Source organism: Macrobrachium rosenbergii, chromosome 20 (assembly GCF_040412425.1).
Source record: "Macrobrachium rosenbergii isolate ZJJX-2024 chromosome 20, ASM4041242v1, whole genome shotgun sequence".
Taxonomy (NCBI): Eukaryota; Metazoa; Arthropoda; class Malacostraca; order Decapoda; family Palaemonidae; genus Macrobrachium; species Macrobrachium rosenbergii.
Window position 1 is genome coordinate 30943945 of NC_089760.1, and position 24149 is coordinate 30968093.

General features: G+C 35.4%; 1 protein-coding gene and 1 long non-coding RNA gene across 18 annotated transcripts in view; one reads left to right on the forward strand and one right to left on the reverse strand.

The window, feature by feature from the left end:
- The window catches only part of LOC136849199 (band 7 protein AGAP004871-like), a 408970-nt gene that overhangs the window by 356000 nt on the left and 28821 nt on the right, over positions 1 to 24149 (forward strand). For 13 of the 16 annotated variants that reach the window (XM_067122346.1, XM_067122343.1, XM_067122345.1 and 10 more), the window contains 2 exons: positions 19313 to 19474; positions 20569 to 20734. In XM_067122346.1, coding sequence (XP_066978447.1) covers positions 19313 to 19474; positions 20569 to 20734 — 328 coding nt within the window. Of the gene's footprint in view, positions 1 to 3038; positions 3137 to 19312; positions 19475 to 20568; positions 20735 to 24149 lie in introns of all 16 variants that reach the window. The other 3 variants (XM_067122344.1, XM_067122332.1, XM_067122337.1) reach the window with 1 other exon arrangement.
- Positions 1 to 24149, reverse strand: part of LOC136849200 (uncharacterized) — a 353201-nt gene that overhangs the window by 289372 nt on the left and 39680 nt on the right. The gene's annotated exons all lie outside the window — the stretch shown is intronic.

Sequence of the window (24149 nt, forward strand, 5' to 3'; positions counted from 1 at the left end):
TGAACTGGTAAGGATGAGAGTGTGATCGGTTAAAGAAGAGATTCGGGAAAGATCGCTGGAAGGAAATATCAAAGGGAGAGAGCCCGAGAAGGTTACCTTTCATTAAGAAAGATCTTAGTCGAAAACTAATCTTTGAAAAATTAAGATTAGAGCTCTTACAAAATAAAGACTCGTTTAACAAGAAAATGGGATTTTAAAACAGGAAGGCCGTGGAAAATATGATTCACAAGAAAGATCTGAAGTTAAAGTGTAATTCCAGGAAAGATGACCGACTGGAGAAGATATGGAGTGTATAGAGGTAAAATTAAAACGTTTGTTTAACTGCAATTTTCAAAGCCCTAAAAGAACAGATGTCTTTAAAAGATAAAAACTCTTAAATAAGCTTGTCTGAAAACGGAGATTTGGCAGTACGAAAAAAGGAATGGTCTTTAAAAGAAGTATTATCTCATATATAGTTTTTTCAAGAAAATAATCATCTAAAGACTAGGATTAAACACTTGAATTTCGCAAACACTCTCAAGAGAAATGTCGTAGCTTGGCAAAAGTCTGTCCTTTGAAAAAAAAACGAAAAAAATAATAAAAGTAATAGGGTTCTTAGAAGAAACCTGGCGTTAGAAACTGAAACACGCTAAAGAGCACCTTAGACCAAACCAATTTGAAATAAATACGTCAACGTACGTGACTGAAGCGTATATTACAAGCGTTCACGCCTCACTATTGGCTACATACCTGATTCATTTTAATCAGAAATCCTACGCCAGCAATTTTGGTCAATGGTGTAATGGTGTTGCTTCGTCTGGTGATGATGTCACGCAGTTTAATAGTAGAGTCTAAGGATGTTAATGGCTGTATAAATTACAATAACTGTCAGAGCACAGTGCATTTTTCATCTCTCTCTCTCTCTCTCTCTCTCTCTCTCTCTCTCTCTCTCTCTCTCTCTCTCTCTCTCTCTCTCTCTCTCTCTCTCTCTCTCTCTCTCTCAACATCTGATTTATCACAAAGAGAATGTCCTTTTAGTGAGATATACATAACACTTTCTAAACAAGCACATGGGTATCTGAAAACTGGCGTAAGAAGCGCGATGTTATGAATCTCTGAGGAAACATGTCTCACACGTTACTATAATCAAAACTAGATCAGAACAATTCATTTACTCCCGGAAACGGTAGTTCTTCATGGAGACACGAATTCCCCGAACTTCTGACAATTTTTACACCATGCAATGGACGATGAAAAACATTTTAAATAATTGTGGCACTGGTTTGAAAAGGTTTCAAATACACTGACCACGCTTCACGGCATAATTCTGTTCTGAAAAATCACCTAAGCAAAGATTTTATTTGATAATTTAAACTACATTAACACTGAAGCAAGCATATTGACGTAAAATTATAAGAGAAGATATATGAAAAGACTCAATAGAACGGCGTGTACTACATGCGCAAAGGATAACATCAAAATTTTTCACTAAATATATGTATGTATATCAATATATGTTCGTATATATACAAATATATATATATATATATATATATATATATATATATATATATATATATATATATATATATATATATATATATATATATATATATATGTATATATATATATATATATATATATATATATATATATATATATATATATATATATATATATATATGTATATATATATATTGTAAAATTCCGGATTTTAATAACTGCGCCTGCTTTTCACATTTCATACGCTCATTTCATTATCAGGCACCAAAGTATAAACGTATTTACTTGCGGGGTTTAAAATACAACAGACTTCCAAGGTTTCGTTATATACGTGGACAGATTCCGGTATTATATACCAAGATTTCCTTACATACCCTTGAAGGAACTAGGAATATGTTTATAGCTAACTGAGTTAGTCTCAAAACAGAAGAGAGTCCTTCCAGTCCTGGTAACTTATGTAGACATAAATAATAGCATTTGGTATGAGATGATATTATAAAGTTATATGTAAAATTAAACCAATTTACGATGATAATTTTTAGAACAACCCTTAGTCTACTAGGCCTATATGATTTCATAGTTTAAACAGTACCATACAGTGCCATTCATTGTTTTTTTTTCTTTATCACCATTTTGTTCAAATTATACCCTTATCAGTATACACACATCTGGTAATTAGTATTATCTGCTGTATATGGGGTGAAAAGGGATGAAGCAGACTGATTTTTTGCTTAATTTCATGTTATTTCTATGATATTCTAATTTGTGCCATAGTTCAAGGTTTATTTCCTCTATTTTTTTTCAGAAAACTATTTCAGAAAAAGACTTCAAAGTAATAGACAAAATTCTGTATATTCTTAAATGTCATGAAACTGCAAAAAACATGTGGACAGGAGACAAAACCATAACTATAATAGGAATCACAAAACTTAAACCTATGTGCCAATTCCTAGACAAAAGAAATGCATTTAACATGACCACATTAACTTTATTTGTCTAAAATACTTTCTGTATTTAATCCAATGCATATGTAATATTTTAATTGTTAGCTAGAATGATGAAAGGTTATTTTGCATTAATTCGTAATGATGACTTTTATTCAACTCTACAGATGTAGAAAATTAGTTCCTTTTGCTGTATAACTGTCTGGTGTGTCAGTAGCCAGAGGAGAAACCCACTTCCATACAACTTGCTTCCAGAGTAAATGATCCCCCAAACCTTTAACAAAGATGAAAGGAAAGAGTGCAAAATTCAGAAAGATGGGAGGGGCTGTGGAAGTGACGTCACTTCCTGCTGCCACCATTTGTGTGATTTCTGGTGACTGTCAGCGAGAGAGTAATAATGTCTCTGATCTTTTTTGAGAAAAAAAGAACCTTCTCTTCCTTTGATGTGCTCTCCTTCAGAAAGATACATCCTACTACATGAGTCCCTCTACTTCTGATTTACCTCTTCCCTACCTCCCTCCTCCTCTTCCTCCTCCTCCTCCTCCTCCTTTTTCATCGCCCTACTCTTCCTTCTCCTTTCCATAAAGACAAACTTGTCCTCTCTCTCATCAGGTGCTTACAAGAGACTCGGTTACAGTGGCCGTTGATGGTGTTATATACTTCTCCGTTAAAGACACCATCAATGCAGTGACCAATGTACAAAACTACAGGTAATTGACGTAGTAGACGACTGTGAGCCTTATGTCTTCACTTCATAATGTCTGTATTTCCCCCTCGGTGATGATTCATGGTGATGGTGATATGATGTTGATGATGATGATGATGATTTTGATGATATTGATGATAATGATGTTGATGATGATGGTGGTGTTGGTGATGATAAGGATGATGGTGACAATAGAGTGACATTTGACAAGCAAATATTATTGTCTTTTTTAGACCTTCAGTTAGGCTGTCATCCATCTTACACCATAGCCTGAGACGTTCGTTCACTTAGATGGCAGACTGATTCTTTTTTTATTTTTTATATTTTTACCCCTGAATTTTTTTTATAAACCCCAGTGAGAATGATTTTGTCTTGATTTGTGACTGAAACCTCTTTATTTTTCTCTCCTACTATATTATATATATATACATATTTTGTTTTAAACCAAGATACCCTTTTTTCACCTAGCAGACTGTTCTCTTTAGCGAAACTTTCCATAGAAGGAGTCCTGTTTCTCCCAAGATGTTTTTTAGGAACTATCTAATTTGCATTATGGAGTCAATATATAGATCTACAACCGTAGGCATGCGTGCTTTTTTGTACGTGTAATTCTTTATTCATGTGCATTCGTAGTAGATTAATCTCATCTTTTTTTGCACCCAGAGTGGTTATGATCATTATCAATTAAAACTCCACAAAACTATTCAGTAAAAAGATGATTAATATACTATTTTTTCCTTATACATAGTTGACTTAGATAAGAGGGTCGTTTGAAGTACTTGCATGAGTGCAATCTATGAGTCACATCGCATGGCCCGTGAATGCAGATTTCAGAGTAATCTCTCTTTTTCTTCCCCAAAATCTTTTCAAATACATCTCAAAGTTAAACGACATATCATACAACTTTCTTCCCTCATTCCTGTAATAATAAAACATGGGGGTATTTAGAGGATTTTATGTTTCAAGGGGTTCAAACATACTTCTCTTATTTAAAAAAAAAAATAAATACAATATTCTTGTACATCTTTACCTTTTCGTTCATTCCTTTATTGCTGAATATCAAAATATAGGAGCATATAGATCATGATATTTATTTAATTTCCTTTTTCAGTCATTCATAAGTTCATACATGCCACAATTACACCAAAAAAGAAGACACAGAATATATGCACATGTTTTTTTTAATCCTGTATTATCACATTTTTAGAATGTAGGTGACACATAGATACTTTGAAGAGTCTATTTATTTTTATGTAGGGAGTTCAAACATGTTACATTTACACAAAAATAACTATTCAGAGCTTCTAATATTCCTCTATTTCTACGTCTTGAAATTAGAATAAAAGTGACACATGGAACGAGTTACTTTAATTCATTATTTCCTTCAGGGGTTCAAGCATGCTACAATTACACTAATGAAGAAAAACTTACACACAGACTTTGTATGATTTTACAAGCATTGCTGTATTGCCTTCTCTTCCAACATGGGAGACAAACTGATCAAGATATTTGATAGGAATTAATTTTTTTCCCTTTAGGAGCTTCAAATATGCCGTAGTTACACAAAAGAACGTTTTACCCCTTTGCTCTTTGCGCCTACATCGCCGCATCTAGAAACATAAGTGAAGCTGGGTCACGATACTGGGTGTTTTCAAGTTTTTTCCTCCTGAGGTTCACGCGTGGTATAACATCACATTAGGCAAGCACATTCCCAAACAAAGACTCAGCAATTCCCTTATGTAAAATACAGGCGATAAAGGGATCTAGATGCTTGAAGGATTTAAATTCTTTACTTCAGTTGGTTCAAACGTGTTACAGTTATGCCCAAAAAAATACCTAGTCTTTCAGTACCTTGTTTTGCTCATCCCTACATTGCTTGATACAAGAGACACATAAATCAATCTACCTAGAATTTATTGTATTTTTCGTTTGTAGGTTCAAAACTGCTACGGTTGTTCAAGACATTCACCACCCATTCATTTTTGTAATATGATATCTTGATAGATTGGTGACACACAGATGACGATATTCACATGATTAAATTTTTTCTTCAGCTGTACAAAATCCAGCAGATCAGACAGAAAATAAGTAAAACGATCCCTTTCTAAACAAATATAAAAATATCATATTAAAAGAGAATAATTCTTTCTCGAAATGCTAGGTACAATAGGTGATAACAACGCCCTGAGGGATCTATGTAGAAGGTAGCAAATCAACCGACAACACTAGTTAAAATCGGAAATTTTCATGGACACGATTAATGTCATGTCGAAGTTATGCAATTACATGAAAAGTAAGGATTGGAAACGCACGTAGCAATCGATGCAATTACTGCCTAGTCGCGTTCAAAACATGTGTATTGTGGTTTACCAAAAAATTTCATACACGGCGTAAAATGACTGTACAAGAAATATTTTTTGACTATGATTACTAGTCTTCATTAGTTCGTCCTTAGAACTACTAAATAAAAGCTCTTCACTGACTTGCCTACATCTGAGTCTGATCAGCTACACTGAATGGAAAGTGAGCCTCGCATTAACCCATCAGTGTCAAAGGGATAGTCTTATGACTGTCATTAACACATTCTTACTAATGTTCTGGGGACAATAGTAACGAGGTCTACGCATCTTTGATTATAACCTTTCTGATACTTCTTATGAATGTCTTCGAAAATCTTTTTCTATTGATTTATGGACATTCTTATCGCTGTCTTAGGGACATTCACATCACTCAGACGTTGGCTACCATGAGATCAAATCTAGGCAATCCTAGATCTCACCGGTTCTCTTCAAAAGCACATTTCCATGTGTGGATGTTCGCTCGTCTGCAGCTCGTGCATTTTCAAACACGCGCCGTAAAATAAAACACTCTTATCTTTGCATTTGTTAATGGCATGCATTTGAAATGCACCAGGCTGGGAACGATATTTTACCATTTGGCTTTTACTGTTACCTTCTGTGTCTCTCCAAATGCACCACACGGGCAAAGATATTTTCCCATTTTACTATTTCGCTTTTTACACCTACCATCTGTCTTTTCAATTAAACTCCAACAATTTTTGAGCGAATGGAGTTTAAGTTTATCCTATCTTTATGCCCTCGAAGGGTTAGATCTGACAATGGAGGAAAGTCGGGGAGTGATGGTTACCTTTATTTTTTTTTTTTTCTTCTACATGCATTGGCCAACGGGTCAGGCTAAAAGAGAAGAAGAAGAATGGGTCAGGCTAAAAGAGAAGAAGAAGAATGGATCAGGCTAAAAGAGGAGAAGAAGAAGAATGGGTCAGGCTAAAAGAGAAGAAGAATGGGTCAGGCAACCCAGTGTCTTTATCTAGTCCGGAAAAAAAATAGTGAGAGAGTAAAACGTAGGGTTAACCCTAAAGAAGCACAACTCTTACGTGTTTATTACTCCTAGTCTTTAATGAAGAAAGACAACGTGGGTTATTTACGTCATTTTTCGCCCCGTGATGGGAGGCTGTAGGACAGAGTGAAACCTAAGAAAAAAAAATATTGATTTAATGAAGTAGATTTTTTATTTGTTGATCGATCAGGTCTGCAGCAAAAATAACACATTAACATTCAATTTCCTGTGCTTTCATTAAAGACAATATACAGAGAAACCACGCTAGGTTGGTATCTCCGAACCTGGACTCAGGTTGCAATATGCCCCTGAGGATCTGGGCCCCCCCCCCCACCCACTGCCCTGTTTTATTACTATTATCAGGACATACACGTTTAACATTTAGAGACATTACCTCCAAAAGGAGCTTCCATAAAAAATATTTCTGTATGACAACTGAAAAACCAGAAACAAAGGAAGAGAAGTAAGGTAAAACAGATAACAAATTCTGAAATAAACTAAAACAATTAAATTAACGAACAGAACTTATATGCACGACTGCACAGAATGAATATCTTAACAAAAGAAAGGTGTCTGTGAAACACAATGTCACATTTCAAATTTATGGCAGACGGATGAAGATACAGAGGCCGTACAGACAGACAAATGTCCTGGAGGTAAACCGTGCGCATAACAGTAGAGGTACAAAGGAAAACATTCGAGTACCTCCTGAAGTAATAGAAGCCATACCTGTCTACCTCTCTGTCTCTCGATCTATCTGCCTATAAACTGTGCTTTGTTTTCGGCATTTTATGATTGTGGGTCTTTATTGGAGCGGTCTTTTAAAGTTGACCACTACAGACGAAGATAAAAACCTGTACCACTGCATTTGATGCATTATATTACTCAGAAAGGAATATTCCTTTTATTTCAGTTATTAGATTTTCCCAAAGAAAAACCCCCTGAAATGAAAAAGTTATGGAAATATAAAAAAAAACAACAATTTCTTCCATCCACCTGAAATCTAGAATAAATGGAAAGAAACGAATGGAGAACAAATCCACGTGAAATGGAAAAGGGATCGAAACAAAAACGGGAATTTTTAATTTTCGTTTTCCCTTCGACTACTTGATTTAAAAAAAAAAAGAACATATCTCAAATGCAGAACAAATGGAAAATCGAATAAAAAAATCAACATTTGCTTATTGGACCTTTTAAAATTCCCTCCTGAAATGTAAGACAGTTTCAAAGTCGGAAGGAAAAAATTGCTGATATATACAGATCGTCAGACGAAAGCCCAATTTCTAAAACGAACTTTGTCAGCGTTTCGATTTGTCTTGAACCTGTGACTGACACACTTACAGTTAAAGCGTACCTCATTCGCTCTCTCAATCTATTTTCGTAAGCGGCAATGGACCATTACCGCTCACAACAGACTCCTACGTTATTATGCGAGTATCTAGACAGAATACTCAAGTATTCGGTCTCTCAGATGGTGAACGGGGCTTATGGATCAATAGCCTCTTTTAATGGTGATGACAAGACCAAAAATACCATTATTTATTACACTGACACTTAATTTTTTTTTAACAATGATGGCTATGAGCTTCAGACCCGAAGACGTTCCCATTTAAATTTAGCAATTCAAGAAAGAGCAAAAGTGACTGATTGGCTGACTGATTTGCTGAAACTTTGACAAGGAAAATACTCGCCGTTGTCACAGTCACATTTTGGTGACCGACGCCGAAATAAATCGTTAGTTTAAATGATCTGCATGAAAAAATTAAAACCTAGTAAGAACCCTCACCTGACAACGTTCATACAATTCCAGTACATGTCTATAAATATTCATGCGCGATGACATATAAACTAAAGCTCAATGCTAATGTTAATACAAAAAATGGAAAATAACGGATTGTATCTTACGAAAGGTCAGATGCAAACAACAAAATGTCGGGCAATCGGTCAACGAAGTCCATATTTTGAAAATAAAGACTTTATCGACCTAAAAAAAAATCAACGAATAGTATTACTGCTGCAAATGTCAACGACGCCATCCATAACATTGTGTGGAGAGAATTTGCTGTCGACAGTAAGAAAAATCACGAAAATGATTCATTGTCATGCAGAAATATTTTCCTTCATTGAATAATCCAGATAGAAAATCTAATACTATTACAGTCAAGTTTAAAAAAATAGTTTTTCTTTAATGTACAGAAGTCAGTGATTCAAACAACTTGCATTCAAGAGAGTGGAGAACACGAAAGTTCAATGGAGCACGACCTTATTCTCCAGTGATTATGATTTTCGTTATTATTCTTCAAAATGAGCAAATTTCCATATCAGAAAAAGCCACAAAGGCAATTGACCTGTATAGCAATCTTCCATGGAGCAGAATGCCCTTGTTTTGAAAAAAAGTTGAATATGAGCAAAAGCAATAAAAAATAAACAATATGGAACTATAAGGCAATAGAAGATACCTGTATAATAATGAAAATTAGTAGAAAATAAGGTGATAGTGATTATAGATCACAGTATCTAGTGCTGAGAGACTGTATGCAATATGGTGAACCTTTACCATCGCACATTAGGATTAAGAACTATTGTTTTTTGTCGATTCTTTTCAAGAAGTGAAACAAAAGTGAAAGAATATTTGAGGACGACAAATAAAGTGTCTATATATATATATATATATATATATATATATATATATATATATATATATATATATATATATATATATATATATATATATATATGTGTGTATGTGTATATATATATATATATATATATATATATATATATATATATATACATATATATATATATATATATATATATATATATATATATATATATCTATCTATATATATAATTTATATATATATATACTGTATATACATATATATATATATATATATATATATATATATATATATATATATATATATATATATATATATATATATATATATATATATATATGCATACATACATATATATAAGAGAATTCAAAATGGGATTGCTTATAAAACTACTGACTCGTGAAATTACATGGCGGACAGAAGAGCTTCAGTAATTATCGGGAACAGAGAAAAACGGGAAAAATAAAACCAGCAAATCAATATGAGAAATATGGCTCTCACGTTTCCTGGAAAAGGAGAGGAAAAAAAAAGAATACAAAGAGAATAATAAAAAGGAAATAGTATATCGTTGCGCAATGACATCACAGCGCCATTAAAAAGCCGACTGTGGATATATGACCTTTAGATTGATAAGGTAAAAAAAAGTGCGAAATAAAAAAGATGGTAATATCAACGTCGGTGCCCTAGCGACCACTCCCATCGAGGTAAACGATTATCATTCTTATTATATTATTGAAAATGTGCAAACATTCAAATGGAACAGGGCTAAAAGGTCACTGATTTGCATAGTTACCCTTCACAGGACAGAATGATAAAACATCAAATAAAAACAGAAAAGAGATAGAAATAGAAAATTAAACCTCCTGCATCAGCAAACAGACAGTAACAGACACAAAGTGATTTTAAACGAGTCTTACACGGGGAAGTTCAAATTAGAGTTGGCATCAGCCTCAACATTTGAAATACACTTTGCCACGACTCGTCATAAACTGATACTGAGGAATATATGCCGGGTACGGAGTCCAAATATTCAGGCACAAATGATTCCGCAATGAATAAAGTTCCTAGACAAGACAAATTTCGATTCAGCGTTCCTTCAACCAATCCAGAATGGAAATGAGAATGCTGAGCGCGAGGGCGAAGACTTGTATTTATCGACCAACCGTCGTCACAACAACAAAGGTCATGACGCACACACAGACATTATATATATAGTATATATATATACATACATACACACACACACACACACACACACACACACACACATATATATATATATATATATATATATATATATATATATATATATATATATATATATATATATTATATTATGATTAGTGAGTGAGTGCACACTGACTCTGTTGATGTCTTCTACCTCAATAATTTTAGAATTTCCTATAAAATCATACTTACCGGAGCACTGTAATGTTCTCAATGACTTCAAAACATCACTAACACAATTATCGACGGACACTAACACGAAAGGCCTTTAACACTGAAGGGTAAGAACCGATCGCTGATACAATGAAAAATTTCTTGGAATTTGAAGTTACAGAAATCGTAGGCGAATCACATTTTCCCTTGCAAATTATAGAGTTGACAAAGTTGATTGTAAAAACTAAATACAACAACCTCAGTAGTAGAGTCGTTTTCAAAAGGGTTTTTCTAATATCTATGTTCCATAGGCCTTAATGAAAGCAGATGACCCAACAAATCAAGAATAAGACAAAGAAAAGGCAATATAATTTGGATTAACCTCGAAGGCAGCGAAAGACCTAATTTTTAAAAATGAGAAGGCTGTAAAAGTAGGGGAAGAGCAAGAAACTGTCTGGTTTAATTCCAGCTTTTAATATCGTCAGGGCTGAGCGCCATAAAACGATGTGATTTATTTTCCATGACGTCAGGGTCGATTGCAATCAAGCAAAATGTTTTCCATGCTTCCGCACTGTCAATAACAACTGCTTAAAAGCAAAATTATTTTTTGGAATATCATATGGATAAGATTAATTACTAGGATAATAGCCACTTTGAAATGGTCTCTTACTAAGAAGATTCACAATTATGAAAATTACAAACAAGATCACAATTTCAGCAGAAGCTAATAACTGCCACTTTACTGCAAACAATAGGACAAACAGAAATCAGCGTCTACTCTGCGATGACAAGACTGCTCTGCTATCACTGGTTTATTGACCTGGACTGCCATCAAGGTTACAAGGGGTCGCGGTCGGTGTTTCTCATATTTCTATAAATACGCCGTGGTACTTGGAATAGAGGTTTCGTAGAAGCGGCAATTAAAGAGAAAGACTTTGTGGATGGAAATAAAAAAAAAAACTTTTTTCATCTAAGAATAGAATACAAAAAGCTTCCTCTTTTTCTAGAGAAAGACGAGTCTTTCCTCTTGGCTGGAGAGGACCTATCTGGTAATCTACTGCATAACAGCAAATGTACTCGGCAAAAAAAAAAAAAAAAGAAATGACAGGCAGCTTATAAGAGTAAGAGCCCATGCTGGCATGATGCCTGACTTAACAGCAGAAATCAACAACAAAAAAGTAAGGCTGTTCAGCCACATCAACTTTTGGCACCACACGGAATCAATACAACTGCATCGCTCATCTCTGTCCTATTCATTTTATTTTTTTCGTGTTTTGCGAGAGGTTATTGCTCAAACCGGCGTTGATATCGCTCTGTCAATAATCATTACCTACAAATTTGCAGCCTCGGTGTTCCTTGACATTTTCAGCGGGAGTGATCGATAGTATATCATCGTCATTTTTGCCTTCTCTAGTCTTTCGTCCAGCTTTCTTGCAACGATTTTGCATTTCTCGTAGTCTTGATGTGTTTTTACATACCCACGCTATAATTATCTCTATTTGTTTTCCAGTCACAATTACTTCAGAAATTACAAGACGTAAAGAACCGTCTTTAGTGTATACCCAACATCTACGAAGTTCTAATACCACGGTTAGTTAATATCATGCCATTATTCTGACAATTATTTCTTCAGCAGCTCTTATTCTTATTTTTTGTGAGTACTAAAATGTAATTACTTTAGGAGGTTGTTGTTAGGGATAAAACAATAAATATGCTTTTGCAGGTCATCTACACCTATACACAAGGCCCAAATATGTTCGACTATAACTTTTGAACTCGGCAGCTTCCCTCTTACTTTAGAGGCAACTCAGTTTCTCGGCTTCTTCAGCTATAGAACTCAGCAATTCCTTAGTCTCTTGGTCTCCATAGGTTTTCAGTCTGTCAAACTAGAAAACCGCAAAACATAGCAACTTCTCGGGTTTTCCACTCTGCTTTCCACCATTTTTGTGTCTACAGCTGGAATTCTACATGATGCTCCAGAATTCGAAAATTTTTCGGTCTCTCTACGTAGAATTCCAGTTTCTCGGTCTCTCGATGCATAATTCCTACATCTTCCAGTCCCTCTATTGAGAAATTCCAATTCTAGACCTCTACATCTGGAACTCAAATCGTGATTCCTCTGGGTAGAACTTCATAATTTCTTGTTCTTTTTAGCAAGAACATTTTATTCTTGCGGTCCTTCTAGGTCGGTTCCTTCGGTCTTTCCAGACTGACCAGTATAATTTCTTGGTCACACCAGCTACACACTCCATAGTTTCTCGGCTCGTCTGGAGGGATTTCCACAATTTCTTAGCCTTTTCTGGTATAACTGCACATTTCTCGTACTCTACAGCTATAACTTCACTATTTTTTGTTGCTTTTGTCCATTTTACCTGATGAGATTTAGAAATTGTGGGCTTACGGTAAAAACACTCAATCTCATTTCCTTCATTTCGAAGGTTTTGAGTGTCATATAAACTAAAATGAAGATCCTTCTTCATTTTAGCTATGCAAGGATACATGCATAACTACACAATGCCCTTCTAGGGGTCACTACATTAAATCGTGTTGACCTAAGTTACCTTAATGTCCTGTAAGGACATTTCTCTCCTCAAGAAAAAATAATTTGGCTTTCTTATAACAAATATAAAGAAGCCTAGATATCCATTACATTACCTCTGCTGGCAAAGTATTTTGTCGAAATCCTGTATTTCGAGAAACAGTTTACTCGTCACTTTTCCTGCAAAAGCTGTATACTCACCATAGCACGTCTTATGCAAGTTGTCTACTAACTAGAGATAATCTTTATTAATTATTCCGCTAAAAAAACTCAGTGCCCACAATTTCTTAAGAAAACCGGGTACTCAATACGACACTTCCGATGGCAAGATATTATCTCCTCAGCTGGAGAAATTACTCCTTAGTTTATTACGTCAATTAATTGAACATTTTTTACCAAATTTTAAAGTATCTAAAAATTTACTGCCACACATCAGTTGGCGACAAATTATGTCAAATCTCTACTCTTTGAGAAGCTATTTGCGTGTCACTTTTACGGAGAAAATTGGAAGGTCAAATAACAAATCTCAAGACACATTAATGCCCACTACAAGACTCATGTTGGGAAAAATGATGTAGAGCCTCTTCGGTTAGGGAATTTGTTCATATTCCACTCCCACAGAAACCCCTGAATTCTCATCTTGTCTCTTCATTCCAATGTGAAATATTAAGTTTGCTCAGCTAGGAAAATAGATTACTTATCGACTTCTTCTAAGAAACATAAATAAACAATGGCAAAACAATGCATCATTAAATTTCTTTAATGGCTAGGCAGCTTGTCTACTACGTCATTTTCCATATCAAAACTGTATTTGCTTAATGTCTCCCCTAACTGGCCAAAGCACTGAGTACGCTATGTCACATTTTATATAGAAATGCAGGTTGTGATATACTGTATGTCACCTCCACCAATGGCACAACTATTACGTCACTTCTACTGGCAAGTAATCATAACCAGCAACTTCATATCAAATGTACTTGGGTGCTGACAACTGCTTCACATTAAAGTGCATGTATCTGATAGCAGATAATTATTTCACATAACCTATATTTGACTACTGATCACCACTTCACATCGAATGTTCTTGGTTGCAGAGGTCCTCTTCATATTTAGTGTGCTTGGGTACTGAGGTCACTTCACATAAAATGTACTTAATCAGTGAAGGCTACTTAAAATCAGTTGTTCTTGGTCGATGATGGCAATATTCAGACACTTGCACTTGATCGCTGATAGTCACTATGCATCAAATGTACTTCATCACTTTGAAGCTCCTCACATCAAATGAACGTTTCCTCTGAAGGCCCCTTCACATCAAAAATACCTGATTACTGGAATTCGATTCACATCAGATCCACTTTGTCACTGACGACCACTTCCTATCAAGTGTTCTTGGTTGTTGAAGTGCTTCACAAGTGAACATGAGTTCTGACAACCACTTTCCACTGAACATTCCTAGTTGCTAAAGACTACATTAGAACAGTGTATTTTTAGTGACTTGTGTTCACTTCACATCAAATACACTTGGTCGCTTCCAGACTTCAAAAGAAGTTCACTTTGTCGAGGTGGCCACTTCACTTCAAATGAACTTAGTTTCTATCACCAACTTCAAATCAGAGGTACTATGCTACCGATGGCCACTTAACACCTAGTGTACATGGCCTGTTCAAGATTCTTCTCACAAACTGAGCATTGTAGCTAACAGCTTCTTTACATCACATGAACTAAATCACCAGAAGCCACTCACATCAAGTGTAGTTGGCCAAGGACATCAAACTAAATGCACTCTTCAATGACGGCCACTTCACATCAAGCGTAACTTGGCGATAAATAACTCAGCAGAAGGCATTAAACTCATGGTATGCAATTTTTCATTTTAATGAAATTCCTGTCATTTGACATCTCATTTCGCTTGTGATGTTTCTGCCTTCAGACGGACCAGTTCTGCAATTCTTAATTGTGAAGCCGTTCTTCTGAGGTTTATAATTGTAGATAATGAATATTACGCCCATTCCTGTTCTTACAGTTTGATAGGTCAGGCAAATAAGTCGCTTAATTCTTTCCGTTCTTTTCCAGAGGGAGGGGAATATGATGGAAGTATAGGGCTTTATGATGATAAGCATTTAAATTAAGGTCAGGGATGAAGGCTACGCCAAATCATAAGAAGAATTCAAGATAAAGAGGATAAGTGAGTGCACTGCAAAAAAAAAAAAAAGTCAAGCTGCACAAAGGAGTGATCTGAGAAGATGTGTCAGTTTGTAAAGAAAGGTTAAAGTAGAAAAGGTCACTAGAGCCGTGCTCAATGGATAGGTCATGTTGCATAGAGACCACAAAATATTTTAAGCAACGAATCTTTAATAAGATCATGGATCATGTCAGCTAACGTCAAGAAGAAATCTTAGGTTACATGCTGAAGGTAGACGGTTTGTAGAAACCAATCAACTGAGTACATATAGCTATGACAGGTTATAGTTCCAAGAGATTTTAAGGAAAGTTCAGGGAGTAAGTTGAGGTCAAACAGAGAGGTCAGAAACGACGAGAGGTCAAGTCTTATAGGTTGAAGATAGAGGCACGAGTCAATGAAAGATCAAATTAATACTGCAAAGACTCCTAAGTCCCAAGGACAAATCAGGAGACAATACGTGAGGAGAGGTCCAGTTTTTAGACAGGTCCCTATTTATGAATGTGTTTGCATGTGACACCTTTCGCGAGTGCTCCGAACACAGAGTGAATGCGATTGGCTACTAACATTCACATTTTCCAGCTCTTATTTTCGTTCCTTCATGGCGAAGCACCTGAGCGAGTGTGTCCTTCAGATTATCTGATCATTTTCCAAACGTCATATTCGGAATTCTGACGAAACATGTGCAGTAATGTACTGACAAACTACACTCCCTTGTATACCAAATGAGGAGAAAACGGTTACAATTTGTCAAGAGCATGGCAAAGCCTACCAGTAAACAAGTAACGAAAGTGTGATCGTGTAAAAACGTTTAAATGTTTAAATCGTAACTGAGAATTGCAGTTATTACAGCACCGATTAATTATTGACTAATTTTATCTATTAGATAAAGAAATTGGTGAAAGGATATTCTAATCATCGAAAAGAATAAGAAAAATAATTGTAATTAAGTAATAATTTGGATACAACGCCAGTACTGAAGTGTCAAGATTGACTGAAGCACATGAAGTACACTTAAAGTAGTCTTGGAATTTTAGTATATTTGAAGTCTATAAAGAAAGTGTTCTTCAAATCAATTCTCAAATAATGCCCTTTTAATTGCGACGCACTTTTATTCTCATGAATGCGTCCAGTTCTGTTGACCACTAATGAACGAGCACTAGTACTTCACTTCATAACTATAGAAAAAAAAAAAGAATTACCTTTGTTTCAAAATGCGAAATGAAAATTCGCTTTATTGTGCAGAGCTTTTCTACTCTTGAACGCATCCACGTCTTCAGAGACAGCCCACTGGACAAGTAGTCTTATTTTTTATTAACACCAGCAACCATTTATTAGGATAAATGCGTACACAATTTTCTTCAACGCGTCGACGTCTCATATGACAAATTAGGCAGAAAATTTCTATTTCCCCCTTATCGAAACATGAAATTAGACTTTGCTTATTGAGCATCGATTTCCTCCTCATCAACTCACCAATGTCTCCTGTGACACGCCAGTGATTGGTCACTGGTATCACGTTACTGTATGAAAGAAAAAAAAGTTAAAGTAATTGATAGGACCTAAGAACCTTTGCATTTGTATTTGTTTTCAATTTCATAACGACAGTTATCACGCAAGCTGAGTCAAATTCTCAGCCGGTCCACAAACGACATCAGCGTAGTGACATAACGTCAGTTTGTTTCTAGTTTTATTTATTCTTGGCACAAATAAAAGAATTATCTCGTAATCATGAGCTATCAATCTTCTATACTCATGTATATATATATATATATATATATATATATATATATATATATATATATATATATATATATATATATATATATATATATATATATATATATATATAAAAGCAGACCCCATATTTCAACAAACACATGTTAATCTTCCTACACTTTTTGCGTTCATTTCCTTTCCTTGTTTTTGTTAGTTTAATCTGTTACACGAATACTTCTTCATTCTTTTAAGCTTTAGTGAATGGTACTGAAATAATGGGGTACTTTAAATATTAACAAACAACACCTTTTGTAGATTCTAGTTAAGAGACTGAATTACTGAATTTTTCATCAGAAAATCAAGGAACTTTTTTATCTTAATCTCTAGGTTCGCATAATCATTTAATTTCCTGTAATGTTAAAGTTGCATAGCAATTTATGCAAAGAACAGATAAACTTAACAAGATGTCAACCGTCCAGAGCTTATTACAGACCTAATTAGCAAAACACTGAATTTACAATTATGGTACAATAACAGTTTTTGATGTCCTATTTAATTTGCTAATCTCTAATGTTTCCGTTGAAGTTTCCTTTTTTGATGATTGAAAATAATAGCTAAGGGGGAAGAAGCTCACTGAAAAGTGGGTATTTTTTGTATCCTTCGTCCTTTGATTGGATAACTTGTAAATTAACTTCTGTTTGTAGCCAGTAACTATTAGAAGGATCAGATAAACATGCACTTGTAAGGAACATAGAAATTTAGGATGTCTTTAGTATGAATTTAGCGAGTTAGAAAAACGATATAAAAAACTAATCAGTTATTTTCAAAACCATTAAGAACCTTGTTGCCAGCTGTTTGATACAAATATATTTGCCAGACGTCAGACATTGTGTGAGAAATCAAGCTATTAGTCATCAATAAAGTATGGTAGCCGAGGCAACGCAAGAACTCCTTTCTTTGCCTACGTGATTACATTTGGTTCAGTTCGGTTTTGTGGTCAAACAATAGAAATGCTTCAGCTGACTGACGCTTTTCATAGTCACATCACCAATCCAAAGATATTTCCAGGTCTCAAAGAGATTGCAATATTCCCCTCCTGATCTAAAATACAAAGACAAAGGAAAGAAAACCAACACGAAAACATGCACACTCAAATACACGCATGCACATACAGTCACATACAGATACACACCCCACCTTTCATAAATAACAGGTAATCTACATTAACAATGAAGATATTTTCCAAAAGAAAATTTGAGATGTCTGTCAGAAACCCATCTGATGATGATGACCGTCTTCCGTGGGATATTCCAAAAGAATGTGAATAAAAAAATCAGCGGAATTTTAATATAAGATCAGAATCTTAGCAGCCATGGGAATGACGACTCAAAGTCCTTTTAAATATACAGTATATACATATTGTATGTAACAAATGTTAGCTGATTCTACGGTGCATGAATTGGTAGATATGATATATATACATATATCTCGTCCCGCATGGTGGAACCACATACATTCCAACTTGGAATCACTGGTGAATTTTTAGGTAAGAATTCTAGAGAATCGAATTGATTCTGATTTATTTTTCCACTGATTCTAATATTAAAAGGTAGAGTACGCCGTAAGTGTTTTATCTTAGTCATCGTGTGTGAAAGAGGGAGTGCGAAGATGGCCGAAGGTTGAAAGGACAAGTAAGGGTTTGAAAGAGATGACCGTGTGCGATGTATATACTGAAACTGCGACTTCGATTATATTTTTGGCATGCTGTTTTTCCTTTTCGTACTTGCATGGTAAGTGCATGTTCTTATCCGTGTATTGCAACCCAATTTGTTGTGTTGTAACGAATTATTTTTTGACATGCATTCATTTAACTGTAATCATATTTTTTCCTAAAGTCAATATACATAGCCTTACATTTTTACTGGAAAAAAAAGATATTCAAATTCCTTATCGAATTCGCTTTTTCATGCTAATGTTTACAAAGACAAGTTATTTCTGATGTTGTTTTGTCTTCAGATTTTGCTCAGCTTTTTAGATAAAAAAAATTACGTGACTTAAAAAAATGTTTTCTGCTTCATGATTAACAGCTATATCATAAATAGCTCTCATGAAACTCAAATAAAATAAAACCTCTTTTTATCTTTACTGTTCTAAAACTAAAATCCTTTTTTATTGCATATGGCACTATTCCTCTTCAAAAAAAATTATATATTCATCTGGCAAATTTTTATAAAAAAAAAAAAATATATCAGCTAAAAACAAAACGAAAAGCTTGTTTTTTTCTATTAGAATTCGGCAAACCATTACTTCACTCAAAACCATCCCCACCAAGCCTTAGGATTCCAGGATCCGACTAATCCTTCTCTTCCCCCTGCCCTGCAGCCACTCAACCCGGCTCTTGGCGGCCACTACCCTGAGGAATGTCCTGGGTACCCGGAACCTGGCTGAGATTCTCAGCGAGCGTGAGTCCATCTCAGCCACAATGCAGAGCTCCCTGGATGATGCCACAGACCCCTGGGGCGTCAAGGTGGAGAGAGTCGAAATGTAAGTTTTTGGATCGTGGCCAATCATTTTCCCCCCGTGGCATTTTTGGGTGTCATTAAAAACGTTTTTTGTTCCAGGGATCCTGTGGTCTCTAGATCATTCCAAAGTAAGCACCTTCGTGAGTATTGCTTCTTTTGATGGTGAAGGTTGTTGATTCGTGTTGTCCTAGAAAGTATTCTATACTGGATTACCTTTCGTTAAACGAAAATTATTTCTAACGAACTCCATCGTAGGTATCATTTGTTGCAAAGATTTCTCAACCGGAAACCAGCTCATCGTCGATTCATCTCTAGTTTGCACAAAGGGCAAAACAATAACTCTTGGGTCTTAAAATCACTCCAAAATATATACTTCAGTGTAGTACTGTATAGCTTATTTAGCATAAATCCATTTGACCCTAAAACCAACTTTTCATTGGTTTATTCTTAAGCATCTTTCACGGAAAACTTAGAGGAACAGCGCTAACCATTATTATGTCATTTTAGCGGTTATAAATTATCAATTCATGTCAAATGAACGAAGACGAGAAATTTTTTTGTCTCTTTTTTTTTTATTTATATATAATTTACCTAATAAGAAATGTTTGCAAATTATGTTCAGCAGGGGACCTATTTTAAGTCCGTTGTCTAGTTATGGTAGAGTAATAATGAACTAGGTGTGTCCTTGCCAAATCAATCTCAAGTTAATAGATGTGGTGACTATAAATTTCTGTGGTTTACATTGGAACTGAGTTTTGACCTCTAATTTACACTAAATTAAGTACAATGAACTAGCATTTTGGCATATAAACAAATTCTACTCTTTAATAAGATCAATTTCATTTAAAATGGACAGACGGACAGACTAGTTTAGCATCTTAAACTGGCATCAAAATAACAATAGATATTGACGACAAATTTAAATACATAATATTCATAATTTTAATTGTGACACCATGCATCGAAGCTCACATCATGACCACATTTTCCCTCCTGGCCTGCTCAAGTTAATGTTTCTACTCGTCGACTTCATTTTTCCACGTGGTTGTTCCATAACGACATTTGCCTACTTCTGATCTGTGTTCTTAATAATAACGCCCACTTGCAATTTCACAGCAAGGACGTCCGATTGCCAGTGCAATTGCAACGCGCTATGGCTGCTGAGGCCGAGGCCGCCCGAGAAGCAAGAGCCAAGGTGATCGCCGCCGAGGGAGAACAGCGCGCCTCCAAGGCTTTGAAGGAAGCTGCCGAGGTCATCAACGAGTCTCCGGCCGCCCTTCAGGTACTTCCTCCTTGACCTCTTTGCTTGGCAAAAACCCACCCCCGAAATTAGAGCAGGCTTGCAAAAAAGATGATATCACTCCCTCCCACGTCCCCACCCCCGCCCCCTCAAGTCTTCATCCTCCAAATCTGAACCCCCATAACTTCCCACCAAGACGTTTCAACCGTTTGTCATCTTAAAAATATAAAGTGAACAAAGGCGTGAATTTTCGCGGGAGTATAAACTTCGGTCGGGAATGAGAAATGGTCGCTGATCCAAACACCCACCGCCCTTGTGGGGGCTGGGAATAGGCTGGGGAATAGGATGGGCAGTCGCTCACTCACGAAGATATATTCTCCAAGAGTTGACAATGAAGCTTTATACACTTAAGCGTTAAATCTACTTGTTGGATGGTTTAGGTTGTCACCATAAACTTGATTTTTGTATTAAATGGAAGAGTTTCTTAACAGTGATATAAGAATTTATAAATAATCTCAAGTCACTCATTGAGGAAAAATTAGGAATTAATAGCGACCATAATCAGGATGGAGTAATTTTTCAATATACATTAAACGAAAAGGCAGTGATATAAAAAATGAAAAATAAATCAACTTTTGCAACTGATCCGTTTCCTCAAACCAGAATGAAAATATGCAAATCAACTTTTGATTTATCACTAAACCGTAAAAAAGAAAAATATAAACCCTTTCACTCCCGCTTACAAAAGAGATGCTGTTTTTCCACCGATGTTCCCCAGAAGCTGCAGATTTTTTTTTCCTGGAGCATCTGCTATTCAAAGCCCCAAAAGGAATATTTATGCAAATTACTCTAAATCCACAAAGGGTATGAAATAGCTTCCAAAGGTCTCCTTCCCATTTTGGAAATTCATGCGTTTCCGTGTTGCAGATCACATTAGCATTTGCCTTTTTTTTTCAGTTCGGTTTCGCATCTGGAATTTTACGTAAACTTCGTAGTCTTTGGAATTCTCAGCAAATTCTCCATTTCTTCTTCGTGGATGAGGAAGAACTCAGGCGTTTTCTTTTTCTGGGAATTTCAGTTTGATTTTTTCTTTTTTCGCTCTGTCTGATTAATCACTAAAAAATGAAGTTTTATACTAATATGGCTCAAATAATTTTATCCTTAGCAAATTATGATCTGCTAGTAGTTGGCATTCATGAGGAGATGAAGTCTAATGTACATTAGAGAAAATATTTCATTGATCATGTTTATATATATATATATATATATATATATATATATATATATATATATATATATATATATATATATATGGCAGTATTTCCATTTTTGCGTGTGTATATATTCGTGATGGTAACTATGGAAAATAAGTATTTCATGGCATGCTTCTAGTTCCGATACGAAACTTTTGGGAAGAAGAGAATAATAATAATAATAATAATAATAATAATAATAATAATAATAATAATAATAATAATAATTGAAATGGGGGTAGGAAGTTTGGATCAGACTGCTTTCCCACCCTGACCACCAGTCCCATGCTTCCCCCTGCCCCTTCCCCTCCCCTCCCCTTCGCCCCTCACTGATTAGATAATATGTACTGTTCACTAGCTTTTGACCATGCTTTTTACTCTTAGAGTGGCTTTAAAAGAATCCCGTGGATGTGTCTCTGTTGTTGCTGTTGTTTATCTTTACTTCTTATTATCTCAATGTGAATCATTTGCGTGTTCTGGATTGGCGTGAGAATTTTCAGGTTTACCCAGAAGCACCTCTTGACGTCATCGAAGGAAGAGGTGAGAATTAAAAAGAGAGAGAGAGCGAGAGAGAGAGAGAGTCCATAGGGGGGCCGAGGGAATTTTTTCTATTTCTCTTGTGTATTTCTCAGCCTCGAACGAGGCGAGGTAGAAAATACATGAAAAAAAAATGATGTTTTAAAAAAAGGAATCTAATGAAAAGAGTTAACCCAGGGCATAAGAGATGATATTCTTTCTCTAAGGACGAGGGACAGGGCACTCAAAAAAAAAAAACTCAATTTGACACATTTCCCTAGAAATTCTTTGTTGACTGTCGATTACCTCTTTAACGAAGACTAGAAAATCAGAGTTTTGCTACATACTTTACAAGTCAAAGACTCAAACAAAAGACTTGCCACTAATAACAATAGATCTTTCATGTTCAGATTCTCTTCCCGACTTCAGACGGTGTCAAAGGGGCTCGTTTTCTACCATCTCTTGCCATCTTCCCATCAAGCCTCGTACTAAATAGTCGATTTCGGTGACAAAATGAAGGTCACTCATGTCCGTGTTTGTGTGACGTCGACATGACGAACATGCGTGACTTCAGTTTTGCACTAGTATCGAAATAATATTTGGTAACAAGTTTGATGTAGAGATGACAAGCGATGAAAGTAAACTTGCGCTTGTAAAACCGGCTTTAGTTGACGTAGTGATTTGTTCATGATGCTTTCAGGGTGGACAAATGAGACCTAAAACAGTTCTTGTGCAAAGATTATGTGCAGATCTAGGGACAAAGTCCAAAACTAAAGTAGGCCGCCGATGAAAACTAAAATAAAATTGATGTTTATTAATAGTTTTCAAGGTTTATTACACATTTATTTCATTCCTATATGATTTTTTACTTACTACAATAATACTGTCATTATTGTTGCACTGGACACAGACTGTAGTTGTTAACCTGAATGTCCCAAGGAATTATTGATTTTTCTTTTTCATTTGACAGATTTATTATGGAACAACGTTGTACTCCTCCTGATGTTTTGTATTTCACTAATCTGTTTAGAGACTAAGATAGAAATGAATAAAATTATCCATTTCTCCATTATTACAGAAAGAAAACATGAATCAGTATTTTTCTTATAATAATTGGTGACATAGACTGGATGGTATTTAGCTATTTAGAAGGTATGAACCAGTATAACTTTTTCTTCTTTTCCAAATGACATTTCTTCTCTAGTAAGATCCGTGGGATGTGCGCTTTCTAGGTACAGATGCTTACATGTACACGAATATGTGTACCAGAAGTGCACGAAATTGCTGAAATTTCAATGACTTACAATCTTTATCTATGTGAATTATCTTAGTGATCTTGCAGTTATTTCTCGGCTTGATTCTCGATTCGGAGTGCAATTGATATCAATCGTGACCTTCAAAGGTTTGTATAAACTTCCCAGAACACCAGTTTGTATGTCGTAACAGTGTTCACTTCTTTATTTCTGCGTCTCTGTTATTTTGATGTTGTGTGCAAAAGATTCCTGCGCAAACTCAGTTGTCCAGATCCTTTCATCCTGTATGAAGGACAAGAACGAGGTCAAATCTTTTTCGTAGACGAGGACTTAGCCGGAGTTGCAGTCAAGATCTCAAGTACTGTATCTCCGTGGGGCTGATAAAGATCATAACAATGATGACGGTCATATGAAAGGAAAATGCAAGAACGGAAA